Raw genomic sequence first — 23,552 nt, 5'->3', positions numbered from 1 at the left:
TACATAACTTTACTTGCAGCGTTAGTAATAATACTTGTCACGTACACATGTAAGTAGGTGGGACATTATGTATATGTAGGGAAAGTATTAAACAGACTTGAGACTGTGGTGGGGGTAGATTGATCAATGCCTGTCTTTGGGTGATGGTTGCTGACAAGAATGCAAATCTTGCAGCCACGCAATCTACCTATCACCTCCTCTTTCCCTTCACCTTCCACTAATCATACTACTCATGTCCTAAACTGGCTGGTCATTATTATGATTATTTTGCTCTCCTTGGGACTATGTGATTCAGATGTGCTGCTGGCATCACTGCTAGAAGTCTGGTAATGGGCACAGCTAGAATAAATGAACAGGTTTTGCTTTCACTCCTCGGCTAACAGATGCACTGTCATAAGGTAAATGAAGACAGAGACTGGCTTAATTATTCTCTACCTTTTCTGTCAGCCATGTGCCAGCTACACTGAGAGCCTAGTTTAGCAAAGCTCTTCATAACTATGGAATTTTAAGCCAATTCCTAAATACTTCCAATAGGCAATAACATACGGTTTTTCTTTTTTCAACACAGCAGCCTTCTTCCCCAACCTCAACTCTCTAAGAAGATTAACCAAAGATCAACCTAAATTTCTGCCTAAGTGATTAAAACATTGGCAAACTAACACCAATTTCAGTCAAGTATTTATTGCTACATATGAAAAATTTAGCACATTTCCTAATCAGTAACTCCACATCTCACTCTTCATATTGCAACAGAAGTTCAAAATAAACATCCTAACTGAAAAATGCTTCAATGTCAAAAACCAGGAACAGTGCAAAACAGATTGCATCATGCACTGGAAGCAAACTGTACCTGTGTGTCTAAGAAAAAATAAATATGGTGAAAACAAGTGGCTATTAGTATATGGTGATGGTCAAATGCTTCTTCTTTTACAGATTGTGCAAAGGGAATTAGAGTTGCAAAACCACATGATGATGATGATGTAATGGTGATTACAAATATAGAAGGAAATATCTTGATGACAAATACATATGATGATAGTAACATATACAGCAAAACATTCAGGTTGCCAAAATATCTTCAGAAAAGCGTTGTTTACGTGAGTCTGTGAATGTATATATATGTATATAGGATTTGTTCAGAGAATGATTACTGCATTTCAAATGTGCTAGCAAGTAATTTTCTTCATAGCCTTCTTCATGCTCTGCAAATTCTATTCAACGTGAACCAAATGCCCATATATGCAACTTCTGAAAAAAACAGCATTGATGTGAAGGACCCCAGGATGGATTGAAAAAGTATCTTTTCTCTCGCAAAATAAGTCTTTAAAACTCTAAGTTAACTAATACATATTCAGGTGTGCAATAAAGTAAACAGATAATTAACAACTTCATGAAAGCAGTTCAGAAATTTACTTCTATTTCCAAATTAAATATTGCAACACAGTATAGATTTCATCTCATGGAAGGACTTCATAGTAATGAAAACAAAGCCATGTGACAGCATATTTTTCTGACTTATTATTAGGCCTGAAGAGATACATTTGCAAAAATCTACAAAATGCATTAACAGTATTCAAATATACTGATTACTTGCAACAAAACATAAGTTTTAAAATATTATATTCATGTCTAAAGTGGGATTAAAATTGAATTAGAGTGCTTTTGTTCAAAAATAGAATCCCGACTCCTTTACAGAGGTAGCTAGGAAGTTTTTAATCCACTCCTCCACATAAGCAAGATCACCTGATCCACCCAGTTACTGGTTGAGTGGGCATCTCTATAAAAATAAGCTCCAACCCTCCCAGTACATGCTCTACCAGCAGTGTAGCAAACAAAAAGAGCATCCCACAGTTTGCAAGTCAACATTACACAATGCATAGTGCTGAAAGGGTAAAAATGGTGCTCCTTCTTGCTGAATGGCAGTGCTGCTTTTGGGAGAGACTTTTCTTGATGAATGACGTTACTACTAACCACTGCTAGTTGTTACAGCCTTGTAAGCCTTGTGTTTAGAGTGTTGACTCAAGATAAATATGTTTACCTGAGGAGCTCAGGAGGAAGATATCAATGCTCTTCCTTTAAGCCCTATTTCAGCAAAGAACTCGCATTTTACTTAACTTCAAGCATAAAATTAGTCCCACAGGGACTGCGTTAAACATTTGCACAAAATAAAAGACAAGTCTCCATTATTTTCTTGACATTTTGGCAACACATGAATGGTAAAAGAAACTTAAACTAAAATGTGAATTAAAACCTTTGAAACTACTATTGTAACAATGTGATCATGCCTCTAAGTCATCAAGCATTGGTCATCCAAATGGTTTCTGAGCTGACAAATAAGACCATTTTTACACAGTCAGGCCAGATCAAAACTTGTCTATATTTTCCATTTATGAATTTAGTCATTTATTCCGATTTTATTTCCAATCTATTTATTTCCCATTTTCTCAATTTATGTATGTCCATCTCCCAAAATGGACTGAACCATATCTTCTGTCTCACAATCACTGCTTGCTTTTTTATTGGAAAAGGAACCATTTTTATGACCCCCACAGGACTGTGTGTGTCACGTGAAACTTTTCGAAAACAAAAAGTCACAAAATCCAAAAGTAATTATTAAGGTTTTAGTAGTGTTTTTAATTTTTTTATTGCTACACCATATATTTACTTATAGATACTTGCCTCTAAAAATTTCTAAAAATAAAATGAACAGTAAAATCAATTAGGTTCATAAATGAAGAACTGGTTAAAAGAAGGGATATTAAATAAAAGAGAATATTTTCTAAAAAATAATAGAAAACAGTGTATTGCCAAAATATATGTTGCTCTGAGGTGGTTCATTTTGTGAGTTGATCACTGACCCAGTTCTTGATGATGCCGAACAGTTACATAAACTGTTAAATACACCAAACACTGATTTCCATGGGCACCAAAAATATTCAAAATACAGTGACTTCCTGGATTATATGTGAATGAGAGGTTACTGGATCAAAAGAATCAGCCTCAGGGCAACATACACATCATTATAAAATGTTTAAAAAAAAAGTAATAACCAAATAAAGAGTTGATATTTAATTGCCAAAATTTGATATTGAAATCAAGTTGATATGTAACTAGAAAGCCCAAGCCACTCTCTTGAAAGAAATTGGTCAAACCTAGAAGAACTTGCTGTCCTCTGGAGTTAGTCTAAATCTACACAGCTAGACTATCAAAATGATGCTGAGTTGTTTCCACACCATGAGGCAATTATATGTACGAACTTACAAGAATGTTCAGTTTACCCTGAGTACGTTATTTTAGGTATTCACAGTCTTTCAAGTCTTATTTTACATTAACCAATTAAGATGGCTGTACTCGTACAACTAAAACTGCAACGAGATCTGATTTTACCTTATTGACAGCAATTTACACTGTTTCAGATCACCTCTCAAGCAAGGCTGATCTTCCTCAGTTTAAGAGATTTCTACGCTGGGGCCTTTCACCAGTGCCTATTCAGTTGTGCTTGGAATCCCATTGAAAACAAAGTCTCCCCAGCATCTTAGCAGAGCTATAGGTTTCCCAGGATCACTGTCAGTATTATATAAAAAGTACAGGAAGAATTGCACAATTCAGAATATCAGGGGGAAAAAAAAAAGGTTTTAAAATACTGAATTTGGATTACAGAATTTTACACAAATCTAATGAAGGAAGAAAATCTCAGTAGAATCAAAACAATAGAAGTAATTAAAATCTAATTTCCCCAAATAGCCTGTAGTATTCACTGTTTCATGTTGAAAATGGGAAATCAAGCCCAGAAATATATTGAAACTGTAATACATTGACTTGCACAAACAAAGCACAAAAAAGTGGAAAAGACGAGAAACAGACAATACTTAGTACACAAATAGCCTGCTGTGCAGTACTAGAAGATATCAAATGAGCTTTTTTTCTCTAAGAATAAAACTAAGAACTAACAGTGCTAGCTCCTGGCTGTGGTGTGTACTTTTCCTGAATAACACTATTTGATCTCCAGAATATTTCCAAGACAACTGTGTGTGTAACTAAAATGACAGTGTTCTTCACAGCTGAACACTCAGCAATGATCAGTTATAAGTAATGCTGTCAAATTAACACTGTCCATACAGTATTAAATACTGGGTTGAATACAGGGACATCTCTCCTAGTCACAGAAGTACATTTGAGCTACTTTTCAATCTCTGCACAATTACGTACATTTTGCAGTTGTTAGGGAAAGCTATTCTAAATTACTGGTCTTTTTATACTCCTCAGATACTATGCTCATCTACACCAGCATTATTGAGAATGGAAATAGCAGGCAAAACTTTTCTGGGAGAAAAAAAACCCAAAACCAACTAAACAAAAACCCCTGAACTAACCAAACTAAGTCAAGCCCAAAACCAAAGCATAGGCAGCTCTTAAAAATGCGCTCCGTGAACTTCAAACAGATTTTGAGAAATGTCTCAATGGGATCAGTTCTGTGCTGACTGATCCTCTCTGTCAGCTCAGGTTCCTTCAGTTCACAGATAAACAGATCCATTGTCTGCTAAGAACTGAGCAAAATCAGTCTGAAATCTAAGGCTCAGGCTAAGGTACCTCTGCTTTCACATTAGCACATCACTCCTCTAGTGTTCCTTCCAGTAATGCAGTCAGTTGAGATACTCATAGTTTAGCATAAACTCAGGAAGGAATTTTAAGATGAATCAGCCTTAAATTATATTGACTGTGTTTAGTCTTTGAGATAGCAGTGTAGAACTCTTGTGTAAGTAGAGATCACATAACTATATGATAAGAAGGGCTACGGGCAAAGGCTGCTTTTCTTTATGGAAATGCCAAAAGAAATCCTCATCAAACCATGGCTTCAACCAAGACCAGCCTGACAAAGCCAAGCTCCTAGTAGGTGGTCTGCTGATCTGAACAATGCATTGAATTCCAGAAAATGTCTTCTAGACAAATCATACCTGAGAATTATTCATGTTCTCTTTGGGTTTATTACCCTAATCCTGGAACAGATCAGAGTTTTTTCAAATACAATTTCTACTCCATGTTCCTGGGCACTTTTATTATGGTATTCACAGTTCCAAAATCCAGGTACTCTCTAAATGGAGTAAAGGGTAACATTTCTGCTACTGGTTAGAGGAATGTAATCCTAAGAACTGGGTTCCTGACATGAAACACTTTGTAAAATAAATTTTAAAACGTGTTTTCTCTGAAAATATGTTTCAATTAAATAGGAATGACAGCCACAAGATGGATTTGCTTCCCCAAAATATGATCAAAATATGCAACACTGAAGTGTTTATTCAAATTTAGAAGTACATTAAATATCCCCATGGAAAACAAACCATTTGGGTAAGTAATAAAATTCACTAGGACAAAAAAATAAAGAGATGTCTAGCAAGCAGCTTACTAAAACAAATTTAGGAGAAAGGGAATGTTTTAGCCAGCTGTAGACTGCTGTAGAAAAACAGGCAAGCTAACTATCTTCAAAGAATATCAAGCAACTATTTGTATCTACAGCTTTCTCTGACCAATCTGTTCTTCAATACAGGGAAAAATATGTGACAGTTGAGGATCACCTGCATTATGGCTATTGTGGAATAACGTAGTTTTCAGAATGATAAATGGGGAAGTTCTTCAGCATGTGGAGCAGGCAAACCTCACCTACTGAGTATGTATGCTCCCTGAGCATTTTCAGCACCTGGGTTGGATTCAACTCTCACCTTCTTTGATACCTCTTTTTGAGGTATCAAAAAGTATCTGAGGGAAGAGGCACTTTTCTCAGAAACATTATTTTGACTAGTTAAACAAAAAACAGTGTAAGTACAGGAAGCACTTGCACATCTACTACAGAACTGGTAGGTATTTTGTTATCTTTTATTTATCAATTTTGTAATACACTTTTCCTTGTTAAAACCAGCCAGTCAGATAGAAAACAGGCAAAAAATGGTATTTCCCTATTTTTTTTTTCTTGGAAGGGGATCTTTCTGTTGTCCAAACACACATATGTGTAATGGCCACCAGTCAAAATTATGTCGTATTTATGATGGATTTTTCCAAGTATTTTAAGAGTAATTCAAATTTCAAAACAGTTACTGCAGGATGGGAAAAGCAAAAGGAGTAGAAAGAAATAAACATTCTATTTTGTACAGCATGAAAAGCCTTAATTTTTTATGTGCTTTTCCACTATCTCGTGAGATATAAATGTTAAATGCACATTGCTCTAAAAACCAAGCCAACCATAGAAAAAAAAAATCATTATTTGTTAAACTGAGACATTGAAACAACTTATAGAATCTTGAATTATCTTGGTCAAGTTACCTACAAAGATCACTGGGCTTCAAGTATATTAGTAAAAAAGCCTTAAATCCTTTCTTATATGTGATATATTTTCTGTACATAAATAGAAAAACAACATTCTCGTTGTCTCACTATGCTATGGGCATGTGCAACCACACAGGTATATAGTTCTATAGTAACAGCTTGTACAAACATCTATTGCAATGTTTCAGTCTTTGATTCCAGGATAAAATGTACTTTTCTAGAAAAGGATTTAGAGTGATAGAGTTTACATTTTCTGTATTTCTTGATGACAGCAATTACTTTTTAGTGCATGAACAGTTGCTACTTACATTAACTTCTGTTATAGCAATATCAACGACGCTACCAACAACAATTAAGGCATCAAAAGTGTTCCATGCATCAGTGAAATAGTGCTGTTAGGACAAGCATTCAGCAGAAAGAGAGCAAGAGAAAAACACAAACAGAAAAAGAGAAGAAAAGGACAGTGTTATAACACAGAAACAGTCTAAGCTTCTCTGATGTACCACTATACAATCTAATTTCCCTTTCATAGCTAAAAAAAATTGGTAGAAAAGAAAGGCTATTTATTTCCCATATCAACATAATCGACCTATGACTGGTCTGTACTCGAACTTTAGAAACATCAGATCAAAATCTGTGACTTGTCCAGATGATGGAAATAGTGGGGAGACAGAGAAAGAGAAGTAGGGACTGGGGAAAGTAAGCTGGGGTATACTCACATCAGCTTCACTGAGAACGACGTCTACTATGCTGCCAATAACGATGAGGGAGTCAAACGTATTCCAGGCATCACTAAAATAGCCCTGAACAGAGCAGGCAGGGTGCAAACGTTTGTGATTACACATGAAATGTCAAATATTTGCATACTTCTGTTTAGTTTTGCATAAACAGAAATTAGTTAAACAAAACCTGTGGTCTAATGAGAAAACAAACCAAAACAAACAATATTGCCTACTGAAGGAAAAGCAACATATATGTGCATGTGTGTGTATATATATACTTTATATATATACATGTACAGACACACACACAGACAAATACACACACTCACTCACACAGAGTACACATGCATAATACACCATCGTATAAGCACAATGTTGGCAAGCAAGCCATCATCCAAAACTGATTTTGGACTTCTAGCAACGCTAGAACAAATAGACCCTAACAAGCACGACAAATTCCCTGTAATAATATTTCTACATGACCAATTGAAGCCTGCTTGACATTAACAACTTTAGGATAGTCCTATCTATGTGACTGGTAAAAAAATGTGTGGGCCAAAACTCATCACTAGTTAATCATGCACAGTTGCTAATGTGTAACTGTGCATAAGTATTAGCCAACTCACAATTTTCTATTAATAAACTAGGATTCATATAGGAACTTGCACTACATTTGTGACCAAGGCCTGATTCTTTAACCAATGAAGTTAGTTCAAGGAACCATAACAACCTGAACAATTTCTTTAATGCAGCCAGTCTAGCATCTGAAAACTTTGTTTCATAAATTGCTTCTGACATTTTATGGCTTTAACTATATCCCCTACATGTATGCTACTGGAACACTGCTGCAAATGGTTATAAAGTGCTATCATGCAATTAGCAGCCTATTAGCATCAAAATGGCATGTTTGAGCAAAAAGATATTTCACAAAAAATCTTGAGGTAGGTTCCAGGATCAATCTATCACTGGGAAAAAATCAAGATGTATTGAAGGCAACTCTATGGAGACAAGTTATGTAGGTTTTCTGCAATATATGGGTTCTGTCTAGTTATTACTGAAGGTCACAATTGCAAAAATTACTGAATTTGCCCTTTTTATCACTCAGATGTATTAAATTTATCAGCCAACCATGAATGGAATGTCCATTATATGATAAAGGCTGAAATGGACATTTTGTAATTAATTCTAAAATACTAACTTGTCAGCCACTATTGAAGCTCTACAAAATAAATTTAGCAAAAAGTTTAAAATGGCAAGTGTGCTAACCTAACTTTAGGGCTAGTTACACATCATGATGCTGTTTACTATAAGATAATGTTTTAGCTGAGTAGTTTAAGTTACATGTGGTCTTAGCACAGGATAGAAAAATCAAACAATTTTTTTTAGAATTGGGCAGTATATTTCTTAGGATTTTGAAGTGTTAGACTTACTAGTAACTTCACAGTTTGAAGATTACACTTCAGTGCATTACTACTTGAAAAAAAAGTCCAATTTCATGTGGGAATTTGCTCTTTGTGACTAAGAGAGAGGTGCTACAGAAGACAACAGCTCTATAGTATAGTCTAGGGGAGAAAGCACTGAGCAGAGTCAGGAAAGCCTCATTATGTTTCAAATGCTACTCTCTCTTAGCTCTTTTAAAACACAAATAGCTATAATCATTCTCCATTTAAGGATCGGGCTGTAAAACAGATCAGAGTCTTATTATCATTACAGCCCTTTCTGCCACATAGTTTGGTTCGTTGGGATTAATCATCAATTCATATTTAGGCAAAAGCCAGTGTTCATGGATCTGGTCTCCTGAACAAACACATCGAATTCTGCAAGCTTCTGTATGATTCCCTGTTGCTCCTTCCTTACTGATCCTGCTTCCCAAGAACAAGCCACTTTCCAAATTTCTACAAAACATCACTGTGAACAACCTCAACAACACTGTAATTTATAAGCCTAAAGAGATTAGCAGCAGTAAACTAAAGAAGGGGAGCTACTCTCACCATATTCTTTTTCTCTTATTTAGAAGAAGTATCTCCCTTTATTTTAAAATAGCAATATTTATATATATACACATAAGAGACTCTTGGCAAACAGCAAACAAATAATTAGCACAATCATGAGATGTGCTATCCATCTTCCTCTACAATGGGAACCAAAAAAAGGTCCTCCAAATAAAGGTTAATTTGAGCTATAGAAAAAGTTACAAGTCATGCTAAAAGATAAGGCACTAAAATAACAAATTCACATTTTGTTTCAATACAGCTAAAGTACTTTAAACATTTACTTATTTTATGAAACCTTTTCCATCAGTATAGACAAATATTGTTCAAAGTCATATGTAAAGCAAAAGCATACAAATAAACAAAAAAACGAAAACTAAGAGAAAATAAAGATGGTTTTGGAAAAGGGAGGAATGGACAAGTCACAGCAAATAAACATCATGCAAATAAGTTGTTTTCACCACTGCAATGACCCAAGATCAATTCACTTACTAGCCATCTTTCCTTTTTTCTTACAAAAATCTGATGTAAAACGACATGAAAATCATTACAAGTTTAAGCAACAGCTGGCTATCACGAAGCTACACATACGGTTTGTGTTGATGTCTTGTTTTAGACTTCAGAACTGTATTTTGTTTTATCCTGTACTAAACCATGCTAATAACAGATTGTAGCAAATGTGAAGAACAATGTGAAGAAAAAATGCCTGTTCTTTTAACTTACATTATGAAAAATTTTTTTATTGAGAAATGCTGAATGATAAAATCACCAATCCTGGGGAACATGAAGGCATAGAAAATTAACACCAAAAAATGTTTCTATAGATCTAACACGTAAATATTTTAGTCCTTTGAGTACTCTGTTGGAAAGTTTAGGGCCTCATTCTGCAGAGCACTGTGTTCCAATGTCCCAGTGCAAAGTGTGCCAGACACTCAGAATCACTTTTAATATCTACCACTTATCCAACTTTTATATATTCCAGAGCTGGAAGGCAGTCTGCAAATATATAAACGAATACCTTGGTTTTAAACAATATAATATCACAGTAAGAGTATCAATAATTTATAGTAGCCTTAAGTTTGCATGACCAGCAAAACCAAAAGATCACAGTTTTCACAGGATTTTTGTCAATATATTAAGGGGACACTGTCAAGCAGATGAGATAAAAACTAACATGTTTTTATCCAGTGTTATTTTTACAGAGTGAGTGATGGGGTTTTTATTTGACACTTTTAGCACCTTTGAAATAATTTTTAAAACACACAAAATTAATAAATAAAACTGTCCATTCTGACAGAGTAGACTAAAAAACCCACCAGTGACACAAATACAGAGGAAATGAATCTGTCTTTCATCACAGATCTTAAAGCAAAACATTAAGCTGGATTTCAGATTGTTCCTACTATTATTAAATCTTAATGTGAGTTAAAGCCAGTCCTTGTTTTAAGAAAGTATCTAATTTAAAATTTAGATTAGTAAAAGACATTCTCCCTCTGCCTAAGACTGCTAGTTGATCTGCAATTATTAACAGACTATGTGATATATGCTGCCAATAGGGGGTTTGTTAAAGAGTATCTGGCAATTTAAAAAGTTAAAATTTTTAAAGAATAGCAGCCATAACTTTAAAGATATTTAACTCCCTTTCCTTCCTACTAATTAATCTCTGCAAAAGCCTGATTAATACCATGGTCTTTTAACCTTGTCCTGCTCATTAACAACTTTAAGGTGTTCTGCCTCTACATGGGAACAAAATTCGGGAAATAAGGGCCTTTCCCTGACAATGCATGTCCTTCAAAGTCTCAAGGTTCAGGATCCAGGGATCTCTCGCAGTGAAAGCATCCAATCAGACAGAAATTTTGTTGCAACAGAGTTAAAACTTGAATTTGATACAGTCTTAGAGACCAGTATTAAGACATTGCATCTAATAACAAAGAAGTCCATAATACAAATGGAGCACTGTGATTTATACACTCATGACCAGACCACTATATTTTGCATTAGCTGCTATTACTGACTACAATCACAAGTGCATGGAGAACCATACAAGGATTCACAATCTTCTTTCAAAGAGCAGATGATCAAATGCAGCAAAGTCTTCTGAAACTTCAGTGCGAAACAAGGATATAGAACAGGAAATACAAATCAGGAAACACAATCAGCATACTCGTGACACTGTGCTCCACATATCTGAGCTATCTCCTCTCAGGCCTCAGATTGTGTTATTTTTCATATGAAATCCTGAGCATTTAAATAAGATAGGTGACACAAAAATACAAATAAATTCATTAGAAATGTACAACAGACTGGACAGTGCAGAGCGAGACTATTGGAGAGTGGGTAAGCATTCACCCAGAACTCCACACTTCACATCTCAACACCAGACCTCAAGTGATGTATAATTTGTTTACTTCTGCAGGCAAATACAAGATAGCTTTAAATCAAGTAGCTCAGACTCCACAGCTGAGCTCATGACTAAATGCAAACTGAATAAATAGTTTCAAAAAGCTGGAAAGTAGTTATACATTACTTCACACTGAGCTTTGGGCATGACTGTTGCTATGAGAGCTAGCTTGTTTCAAGCAAGAATGAGATTGTCCACACAGCCTACAGTCATTGATTTGCCACTTAACACCAAGAAAGGGCACAGTTCACAGCCAATTACAGATGCAAATATCTCAATTACTCTAGAAGGGCAATGGAAATGAAAAATAATTGGCTAGATGAGTAAACTTCAAACGGCTTCTCCGGCTTCTTTCAAATTTCATGTATAGGGAGTGACCACACTTTACTCATCTACATAGACAAAGGCCCAGAATAAACATTGATTTCACTGTACTGAAAATAAAATTTGGTTTTTCATTAACTGTTGCACTATCATAAAGGCAGTAAGAGAAACAAACAAAAAGACTGCATTAACTGTCACAGTTTTTTTCAACTAGTGTTTACAGTTCTCAGTTTCTCTTGCAAATCTACTTTTGAAAATATGTCTGCACTATTCATTTTGACAGTGTCCCTTTAAGGCAAGAAATGAACTGCTGTGGGCCCATCTACCAAACACTGTACACGTGTAACTGAAACCATAAACATATTTTAAAAAGGCTATTGAAAATGCAAATTATTTATGTGTATGTTTGTAGTACTTGGCTGTATTTTACAAAGTAAAGAAATAATTTTGTATTTTAGAATAGGAAATGCACCATGACATACAGGTGTTTACTGGAGATTAATTTAGTATAGAATGATGATTGTAGCACCTTGAATAGGAAAAGTGGTAATGCTTATCACAGGAGATGATGCATCTGATTTATAAAGGGACATTTTCGTTAATTCAAAATATTGCAGATCTCATCTGCATTTCGTTTCCTGGAGTTACATATATACATATTATCAGACTAATACTTCTATTATGATTTCACTGACAGATTAATATGGGAAACATAGGTTCTTGTTGTTCTTTGAAAAATACACAGCTAGTGTGGAACTTAAATGATATTTAATTTCTGTGGTGATGACCTAATTAAATCACATCTAAAACTTACCTTGGGTTTGAATGCAATCAGTTTCAAAACCATTTCGACAGTGAACACTCCTGTGAAAACCATGTTCATAATGTCCATTGCATCATTAAAGAGCTTAGACTGTCCATAGTGCTGTGAACGAAAAATACAATGTTTTTAAAAGTCAAGGCTTTAAAATACTAAGTGGAATTAAGGTATCCCAAGACAAAGCTGGCAAAAATCACAGGAAAATCCTTTCTATTTATGATTTAGTACTATACTATTTAGAATTTATGATGTACACCTATATACACACTACACTAGCTGAATATCTCTGGTCAAGAACAAATTTGTTTGAATCTATCCTGCTTAGGCACTGAGTGGAATAAAACTGTCACTCTTCTACATCCTTAAGAAATCTGCAGAGATGGTTTTGAGAGGTGAACTGTTCCCTAAAAAAAAAGGACTCTCAGACAACAGCAATTTACTAAGTTTTATATGCTGGGTTTTAAAATCACATAAACTTGTGTGACACCTGCTTAGAAAGCCTGCAGTATGTTATTCAGAGCACAACAGAAACTGTACAGGAGTAATTGTTTTAAGAAGATATTGTGTATGTGAGTTTACTGAAAAAATTATAATGATTTTGTAAACAGAATTTGTATTCATCTTTCTCTTATCAAAATCTAAGGGTAAAGAGAAAACTGCATGCATAACATAGAAAAAGTAAACATGCAAAAATACACACAGATATATACAGATATACAGCTAATGAATGGAGACACGTTTGTGTAAGGTTTGCTTTAACACACAGAACTAGAGTTGCTCCACATATTAAGTTTTTAAACTTCCAAAGAACATTCAAATGCAGATGACAGAAATATTGTAGAATGCTTTGTGTTGGGAGGCACCTTTAAAGATCATCTAGTCCAACCAGATATGGAGTAGTACATATATGAAATGAAGTGTAGAAATTACATATAAGTCAAGTAATACTTAAAAGCATTGCATAAAAGGACATATCAGACAAAATAATCTCAGGGGATGAGATTTGCCAACATAGACTTCTCAGATTTTCTTGCATATGTATTATCTTGGGAATATACACAAGTAATACAAATTAAATGACACTGCAGACACAAAATAAAGCTCAGAGAGCTTCATTAAGTTAGAAATACCTTTATCAACATCAAAATGTTTTAAACAATTTTACTTAAGAGAACTGATAAACAGACTAGAACTTATGAAAGAGGAGTACTATGATCAGAGGTGCTTTTTTTAAAATTTGACTTCATAAAAAACACAGGCTGCCTTAAATTAAAGGTGTTTTATCACCCACATCCTTCCCTGACATTCATACCAACAGCTTCAAAAGAGCTTCTGCTTTTCCTACCTGCATAGCCAAGCAAAGTGTGTTCAGCATGATGAGGACAAACATGATGTATTCAAATCCAGTAGAATTCACCACATACCAGAATTTGTACTGGTAAGGATTTTTTGGAATATATCTTCGAAGAGGCCGTGCCTTCAAGGCATATTCTACACACTGACGCTGTAAAAACAAGTGCATCAAAAATTGTCAGAATATACTCCGCAGTTAATCCAGTGATAATATAATTAAGAAATGTAAATTGTTAAATATAAGTCTCAAAAACAGGAAGTCTATCTACTTGATGTAGGGGTTTTTATCATTAAGTGTTAAAAAAGTTACCAAGTATCTTACCCGTCCTCATTTGGTTATTTACAACTGTATCTGGTCATAGACACTACTCAATCACATACAAATAATCAAGTAATACTCATGGAAATTCTAAAGTGTTTCGTCTTTGTACAGTGCAGTAGAATACAGTAGCATATCATAGACTATATGCACATATGTATACATATATTATATGACATGACTGTTGACTCATCTGGAAGTCATTCTTTGTCTTTACTGCTTTTTCACCCACCAATGCAACTACTTAGCATAAAACCCTAGAGAGTCAGCAAAATAAATACTGAGGAAGTGTTATTTCTAATAGTTCAGTTAAATTGCCTAGCAAAACCAATTCACATGTAGAAACATTATGGATTCATCTCCTACTCTATCAGTGCCTGAAATCTTCATGTAGACTGCGCCTTCCAGTTGCCTTTGGAAGAATGCTTACAAAAGCTGACTGACAGAGCACAAAACACAGAATAAATGCTGGCTACGCTTAACTTTGTTCAAATGAAGAGTGCTACAGTCAGGTAAGAGAACCTGAAAAATCATGCCTGATGACTGATGAGTTTCTCAGTCAAAGAATGAAACAGCAAAAGGAGATAGAGTTTTTAAACTGAATATACCCTGTGAATTTCTAAATGAACAGCAAAAAAGGGGAACATTTTGAATATTCACTTTGAACACTTTCAGACTGCTCAGAACACAAAACTTTTTCTTCTCTCACCGTAAATTCTACAGCCTACGGATAGGCTGGCAAGTGCTGTGTTCTACTTAACGTGACATCAACAAGTGAGACACTAAGAAGCTAATAAGTCTAATGTAACATCTTTCACTCGGGCTAACAGAAAGAGGAACGTACAATGACCTGAATGCCAGTTAACAGTAGTTACTGGTTTTTTTACCGAGATGTGTTTGGTGTCCCCTCCTGACCAAAGCAAAAAGGAAGATCTTCATGCATAAATTAAAAAAGCATACTTTCAAAAGTTAAAGAGTTGATTATTTTAACCTGATTTTTGTCCAGCTCACAATTCTTATACTCTTGTTCTCCCTGTTCTTGGAATGTAACAATCACAAACCCAACAAATATGTTCATCATAAAGAAAGCAATAATGATGATATAGATGATGAAAAAAATGGAGATCTCCACTCTATAGTTGTATACGGGTCCTACATTCTCGCCATTTGAATCAATGGCTTTGTAGAGCAGCCTGAAAAACAAAAAATTTTATCCTTATTAGTATTAAAATTACAAGAAAGCATAAAATATGCAGATCCATGAGGACAGGTTTCAGAAACGGTCTGCTGTTTAGGGTTAGCTTTTTCTAGTTACTGACAGTGTTTACAAGCGTATTGAAACTAAAAGAATCACAAAAGACAATGTTACATGCTTTTTTCCAAAAGAATCAAGGTAACAACAAGACAGTTCTATTTTTCACCACATAAAGCTATTCCCTAAGACTTTTTTCATTTAGGGAAATAGGGAGTGGTAGTTTGCTCCTTTTGGGTTTCTGTATGAAGTGTAATGTTGCCTGATTTTTGTTAGTAAAAGTTTTACTCAAAAGCTTAAAATGTTCATGTTAATGTTACTTAAAGTGCATCAAAGGATAATCATTGAAAAGGATTATTTCCATTAGAGCTACAGAAGAGTTCATCATAGCCATAGCAAAAGGAGCTGAATCAAACAATGTAAAAAAATGTTTGCCCTTTATAGATAGAGGTGAATGAAGAAATACAGGAAAAGTGCACAGATTCAGAAGGATGGTAGTTCTTTTTCCTTCCTCCATTAACAGCTTTTATATTGTCATTTAAGACTACTTTATTACCCAAAAATGCCTGGTAAATGATCAAAAACTGGAAATGTAACCATCTTAATGCTGTGAAAAGATGGAGAATTCACTCACGCTGGCCAGCCTTCAAAAGTGGATACTGTAAAAAGCGCCATCATAGCAGACAGAACATTATCAAAGTTGAAATCACTATTCTGCCAGACCCTCTCTTTGACCATTGGATTATCAACATCTCCATCTTTATAAACGATGTATATCCCTCTGTGGGAAAGAAGCAAATCGTCATTATTGAAATACTAAATTAGCCTCAGACTTACTCAATGCTCTGTTCAAAACAGTTCTTTCACTCCCCCACCCCAAGCTCATTTTATTTCTTTGCCAACCTGTGGATTTAAGATGATAATTCTACTTTACTCAAAGCTAAATGGCCTGACACATGCCAGCCCACATCTGCTTCAGTTTAAATTACTCAGAATATAACATGGCACATTACTAGATCAAAGATGTTCTCACCGGCATTCCTCAGGATTCTGTTTTGCCTCATCAGTGCACTTGTAGAATTTTCCCTACATATAAAAGAAAAAGCAATGACAACATGCAGAATATGTAAAGAAGCATATTTAGCCTATGATTGGTTCAGAATGGGAACAATCCAGTTCCAGCAGCAAGTCACCAAGAATTCGACTGAGCTGATGCAGTGTAAATTTTGAGACTCTGCTTACCTTGAACAGCTGCACTCCAATACAGGCAAACATGAACTGCAGCAGAGTTGTAACAATCATGATATTACCGATAGTTCTAATGGCCACAAAGACACACTGAACAACATGCTGGAAGGGAAGAAACAATATCTTTTAATACAACTTGTTAGTTAGTATCACAAAATACATACTGTAAAAGTCTATTTTATCACGCTCAGATTATTTTTCAAAATTACTATTTTTGTGTTGTTGGTATTAAAGCTACTACCATAACTAAACTTGTTTTCTACATTTATACATCTGTTGACACAGACTCATCAACATCAACTGCCTAAAAATTACTTATGGAAAAAGAATTAAAACAGTGCTCTGACACGTTGGTTCACAGTAAGTACCAAAGCCAAGACCTGTTCTCCCTGGCATTGGTGTTCCTCCATATATAAACTGCTGTAACTGTAGGCAAACTCTGGTGTATTATCTTTAAGAATCAGGAACTGATTTACGTCCTTGCCCTCTGAACTTCTCTAGGCAATTTTTTCTTATGCAAGACGAAATAATTTTTAGCCTGAGGCAGGACTGAAGAACCACGCCAACGGAAATATAACTTAAAAAATAAACACCTTAAGTCCTTTTGCTCTGTTTATTGCCCTTAGAGGCCTCAAGACTCTCAAAACTCTGAGGATCTTCACAACTGAGATAGCACTTGATCTGGGGGGGGGAAAAAATATATTCTGTTACTTTTAAGGTAACTGATTTTATAAATTTTTCTTGCAGCTTCCTTATACACAACATTTCAAAGAAAAATGTACAGGATAAATATACAAATTACTTCAAAATATTCCTTTATTGATCCTTTATTAATATTAGAAAATAGTAACAATTTCATCAATAGCATAAGGCTTATTTTGATTTCTGGAGTAGCTTGGAATTAACAGCTCAGAGGCTTGACTGACATTGTAATGTAGTCAAGTTTAGTCAGGAGAAAAATATACCCCAAAGTATTTTTCAGCATAGACAAGCTCTTCCAAAGACACTGTGTTAGTCCTGTAAATCAATGAATACCTTAATTTCCAACCAGAGGAATGTGAAAAGATCTCAAATGACTCACATTTTCTTTAAGTAGTTAGGACGGCATTTTGAGGAAATAATAGCAGACTGCCTTTTAAAGAATACATATGAAAGTGAAAACTTGTGTGTATTCTAGTACGAGCAGATACAAAGTGGGAAGTGGTTGACTGATACCCAGCCCCTGCTCTTTTCTAAGTCACTAGGGGTTTCACGGATGACTTTGAGTGAATCTATAAGCACTTTCGGATTGTTTTATTCTTTTCAGCATGATCCAAACAAAGCAAAAAACACCTCTTCACTACCATTTACAGTCCTGATCAAGGTTTAACTGCTCTGCCCTTCAAATACTGTTCTCATAAAACCAGATGGTAGGTGTGGCAATGGCATAGAAAGCGGCACATAAACCTCGTGAAGCTTCAGGAATTACTTGCTACACAACATAGTGTCATAGTGCTCTTCCTTGTTCTCTTGGTAATAGTGGGAAGTAGTAATTTGTTTCCAATTTGTATTAGGAATGAGTTACAACAATTTCCATTTGAAGCGCTACACTTCTTGCCAGTCCCAACCCTGAATACCGATACGGCACACCCACACACAATGGGGGAACAAAAGCAGCTGAAACATTGACTTCAGTATAAAATCCCAGAGTAAAAATAAATCATTGACATTGAAAGTATAGTACTTACTGGATACCAAATGATACCAGAGAAACACCCACAACCAGCAAATCCAGCAAATTAAAGTAATTCCTGCAGAAGGATCCTTTATGAAGAAATGCTCCAAAAGCTGTCATCTAAAAATACAATTGTTACAGGTTTAGTCTATATTGCAATTTATTCAAATTCACATTTAGGCTGTTTACAAGACACTTGCCTAGAGTGTGAATGCCATATAACAGTATCTTGTTTTCCAAAAGTAACTGAGTTATAAAACAATCCCTCTATGTGTATCATCTTTTGATTTAATCATAAAAATTCTGCTCAAAAAACGCTAGCAAATGTGTTGTTTCTGATATCATATGATACACATTGTGTGAGAAATGATTAGGCAGAGGTGATTACCCTAAATTGATTTGGCTTTTGCTAGAAAAATGACTACAAGAACCAAAAGATTTCCATGCTTACTAAACCATAAGGTCCAGATTCTGACTTCTAATCATTCACACTACCTTGAGAATTCAAAGAGCTGAAAAGGTATTGCAAAAACCTGAGAGTCAAACCTGGTGCAGAACCAAGACAAGGATGTCACAAAGCCACATTACACTGCTATTTGCCTTGACTCACCAAGGACATGTTAAGATTGTAAGTGGGTATCTTAAGAATTGTTTTGTATTATATGTGGACAAGTGTTCCGAAGTCTTGCTGGTCTGTGAAAAATATCAAACATAGCTCTCCCTATTGGACTTTCTCTTCATTTTTTGCTTTCTGTGCCTAGATGAAGATCAAAGCAGCACACAAAAGGTATCTTGTGAAGGAACCTGCATGCATCATTTGCAGGTTTCATTAGGAGTCGGTGATAGAGGCTCTGTTAATTACAGCTGCAGACAGAATCTGGGTAGACATTCTCAGGTATTGGAAATATGACTCTGGCTCTTAAACCTTTCAATTAGGTCCTTACAATAACTGTAAGTGCACAGAAGAATTTGAGTAGGATTTTGCATGGGTTTTCCCACAGTTACAGATTAAGACTGAAACATTGAAAATAAAACCTTGAAAAAGATATCTTTTAAAAACATCTAATAGTCAGTTCAGCTAGTCATTGTTTTCCAGAGGTAAGTATATTCAATGCCAACCAGAGACTATCTCATATTGACTGTACGTTTTAAACCCATTACTTTCTATTCTGTTCTGTTCCTCAAGATGGAGTGAAAATACTTTATTTCCTTTCCTCTTGCAGCAGACTATTACATCTTTCAAAACTGTTCCACAATGTATAACAGAGCTATCAACAATTAGCATCTCAGTCTACCTCTTTGCCTATGTGCAAAAACATCCAGGCCTTTCACCTGTAAAACCACCTCCATCAGTGAAAGCCACATATCTGCAAAGGAATGCAAATTATAAAAGACATTTTTCTTGGAAGACCTTCTCACATTTTTCTCATGCAAAACGTTCTTTTTTCATTATGAAAATACTCAAAACTGGATGAATCAAAATCCTACAGCTTTAACCTATGCCATGATGTGAGAGATATAAGTAGATGATAAAATTTCCAACAAATTTCTGTGTCTTTTCATAGCTGTAGAGAGTATGGCTAAACTCATTATAATCAGTGGGAGTTGAATACTAAAGTAACCCTGAATACCAAACTTAATCTACAAATCACCATTTACACTGTAGTATGTTATCAGTTAGCAGCACAAAAAATTTCATGAAGACTCCCACAAAAGTGAAAACACATTGATGTAAAAATACAGGCGAAGTACATATCTCCCCATTCTCATATGGAGACACATTTCAATCACTACAAATCCCTGCAGAAGCACTTCACTAAAACTTTATATATCAAAACATTCTGTCCTTTGCACTGATCAAGACCAAAGCAAAGCCTAGAGAGCATATGAGGTAGTGAGTGCCATCACTCAGCCTTCAGCAGAGCACAACCTTCCACACTAGTGGGGACTGGTTTAAATGGTGTGGGATTAGCACAACTAGGGCAAAGTTAAAAGCACCAGGCCCTAACTTCACCTTTGCTCTCATGATTTCATGTTTTGCAAGTACTGCAAACAGGATGGTAAACTGGATTTCAATGCCATGTAGGCGTTGCGTAACAGTTCTTAAATGCTTTAAACTGTAGTTGCAGTTTTTCAGTTATTCATATACTCGACATCTATAATGTGAAAATCCTCGTCTCTGCAGAGCAGGCAGTAAGACAGAGCACAGGGAGACTCTCCACATGCTGAGAGTTACTCTGTTTTAACATGGGTTTTTCTGACATTTATGAGTTTCTTCACTGCAGCTGATAATATTGCCTCTGGTTGTCTTAATTTCAGTTTCATATACTTTCTGCCTGGCAATTAAAGAATGCTATTGTTACTGCAGACCTGGTTTTGAGTTTACTTCTTGCAGAACATACACAGCTTCTGTTTGACTTCAGTGTGGAAAGCACAACGCAAAACCCAGCACAGAAGACATGGAGAAATCCAGCCATAAGCAAGCAAAGCCAGTGTCTGAGGCATGTTAGTAAAGCAGGCACTGTATACGTACTTGTGTCATGTTCTGGTTGTCCATTACATTTTTTTATGGTACAATTTATTTTCCTTTATAAATACAAGTGAGTGAATTACAGGGCAGAGCTTTCTGGAGAAAGTAGACTCAGGAGTATCAACATTTTTGGCTACCACAGGGCTTCTTGTTTCTTTGCAATGTTATTTAATAAGAAATTTCAGGAGTCCAAGCTCTAGAGTTTCCTGCTTCCCCTGGATAACTCTTTGACTCATGGTCAGGATCTTTTGCAGTTAGTAGGAATGTTGCTTTTCCAGACACATTCAGTTACATCTCTTTATGCCACACTTTTAATTCCTCTGTCTCCTAGAGAAATACAATTGAAACTCTACAACCTGCTTCTCAGAGTATGTGCAAGTTTACCAACTCTCTTCTGCCACAGAAATGGTGCTAATATATTTTGCATGCCTTCTCAAACTCAAAGTAGAGAACTAGTTTGATCTAATACTATCATCCTTTTCAGTGCTTTGGGGGTTTTTTTGCTTTTGTTTGTCCTTCCTCTAGCAACAAAAAATCTAGATGTTTATTTTAGAATGCTAGAAACATTATAAGATTAATCAATTCTATAACAAGCTGCTCACTGCTGAAAATGAGAAATAAAGGAATAAATTTAAGTCCGGGAGAACATTTGTAAGTGTAAAAGTAGTTTTCTACTTACAGTACTGCTTATCTTGTAAACAGCCCAAATATTGCATCAATTAGTATTAATCAAATCACATTGTGAAGAGTATGCACAGCAATATGAGCAAAAGCTGGGAGAAGAGATTTTGTTAAGCTTGATCTTCAACTGGAAATGTAAAGTTTATGTACAGATTCATAGTGTACCACAAAACCCTTAAGTGTATAAATCAGGGTTACCCGACCAAAGCCTTGTGGTGAATATGTACAGCACAAAACTTTTAGGAATTGTGTAAATCTCTGGAAAAATATTTTGCAAATTCCCACCAAGATTTTTTTATTTCTTTGTTCTTTTCTTAGATGTGAACCTAATTCTCAGTTATGTGGCTTCTTTGCCAAAGTAAGCCTCATACATCTAAAAATATGAGTAACCCCAAAAAGAATTCTTAACAATCAGTACACAAACTATACATTAGAATGCCAATTTTTGGCTCATGCGTGGGTAATACATTTAAGTAAGCATATTTATGCCTTTCTGTGTATTTAAATGTATGCCCAAGATAAATGCAAAGTATCTTAGTATATAGATAGATAAATGTAAATATCTTGCAAGTCTTATTGCAAGAAAATAGTTATCTACTATTTTAGCTCTGTGAATATAGTTCAGCAAAAGAAATGAGAAATTACATGCTCCCTCTTTAAAAGACTGATTATCTCTTTTGGAAATGCCAGAGCAAGGAGAAGGAAAAGTTCATGCGCAGTGAATTCTTTTTCCCTTTTCTGACAACTCTAAGTTTAAAAAGGGTAAAAAATGAATTATTAAATTGATGTAATGAGAAAAAATCAGCTTCTTCATGCACCAATGGTAAAAACCAATCAAAACTATAAGGAACTGTCAAATTAAAAAAAAATCCTCTGGTTTACGAAGTTTAGCTTTGATCGCTTAGAGAAAAGGCGAAGAACACTTCAAGTGCCTTTTCTTGGCAGGTGACACACAAGGAAAATCCTTTTAAACAAACTTCCTTTAAAAACCTGTTACCTTCAAAATGATCTCAAATGTAAACATACTAGTGAAGACATAATCTGCATACCCTAGGATCTGGAAGGTAAACAAAAAGTTACAAACATTATTGCTAAAGCTGCTTTTGAGCTAACAAGGATCAATTAACAATGCATTACCTTTAACAGGATTTCAACAGTAAAGATGGCTGTGAAAGCATAGTCAAAGTAACCAAGTATCTGCAAGGTATAATATGTGCCACAGTAAGAAATCCATCTATAAATAAATTTTCACAATTTAGACGACACAATGCACAACACCACTTGAATTAATCTAAGTAGGCAGATGGGAAATTTGTCTAAAGTAGTTTTAAGTTCCATCTATTATGCAATCATTTTTATTTACTTAAAATTTTATCAGATGTCCCTGTACTTAAATGCTAGATTTCACCTCTAAAGATTTACAGGGCCCAATAAGCAACATGACCTTTCAATTTAGACTTTCCTCTACTAGTTTTCACAGGTATTTTCTTCAGCCTTTAGCAAAGATACAGAATCTTACCCAAAGAATAAATATTGATTAATAATAAGTTGGTTTGGTTTTACCAACATTTTTCATGAAAACCTAAAACTTCAATGGATGGTTCTAGATTGCTCATCACCTGACATTCTGCTACATTACATTGCTCCTGTATAGACTTGGCTGGAGTGTCACAGAGCAAATTAACAAGTAACTAAATTACTCAAAATGAGCTCTAAAACTATTTTTCCTTCAATTTGGAATATATGGTAGTGGGAAATTTTAAACCCACCACAGTTGCACACTGACATGAAGACTTCTAAAAATATTGTGGATATGATATTGATCTCACTGCTGTCAACAGGAATACTGTCATATATTTCAGTACAACCACAATTTCAC

The 23,552-nt window shown here is 35.1% G+C and overlaps 1 protein-coding gene across 1 annotated transcript in view; it reads right to left on the bottom strand.

The window, feature by feature from the left end:
- Positions 1-23,552, bottom strand: part of CACNA1D (calcium voltage-gated channel subunit alpha1 D) — a 157,275-nt gene that overhangs the window by 33,351 nt on the left and 100,372 nt on the right. The window contains exons 21-32 of the mRNA XM_062008666.1: positions 22,811-22,870; positions 18,476-18,582; positions 17,342-17,429; positions 16,743-16,850; positions 16,534-16,586; positions 16,135-16,281; positions 15,240-15,441; positions 13,922-14,080; positions 12,571-12,681; positions 9,524-9,553; positions 7,038-7,121; positions 6,627-6,710 (exon numbers count right to left, since the gene is read on the bottom strand). Of these exons, the coding sequence (XP_061864650.1) occupies positions 6,627-6,710; positions 7,038-7,121; positions 9,524-9,553; positions 12,571-12,681; positions 13,922-14,080; positions 15,240-15,441; positions 16,135-16,281; positions 16,534-16,586; positions 16,743-16,850; positions 17,342-17,429; positions 18,476-18,582; positions 22,811-22,870 (1,233 nt within the window). The remainder of the gene's footprint in view (positions 1-6,626; positions 6,711-7,037; positions 7,122-9,523; positions 9,554-12,570; positions 12,682-13,921; positions 14,081-15,239; positions 15,442-16,134; positions 16,282-16,533; positions 16,587-16,742; positions 16,851-17,341; positions 17,430-18,475; positions 18,583-22,810; positions 22,871-23,552) is intronic.

Source organism: Colius striatus, chromosome 15, assembly GCF_028858725.1.
Source record: "Colius striatus isolate bColStr4 chromosome 15, bColStr4.1.hap1, whole genome shotgun sequence".
Lineage (NCBI taxonomy): Eukaryota > Metazoa > Chordata > Aves > Coliiformes > Coliidae > Colius > Colius striatus.
The sequence above is the reverse complement of the archived record's forward strand: the minus strand, read 5'-3'. Positions and strand labels throughout refer to the sequence as shown.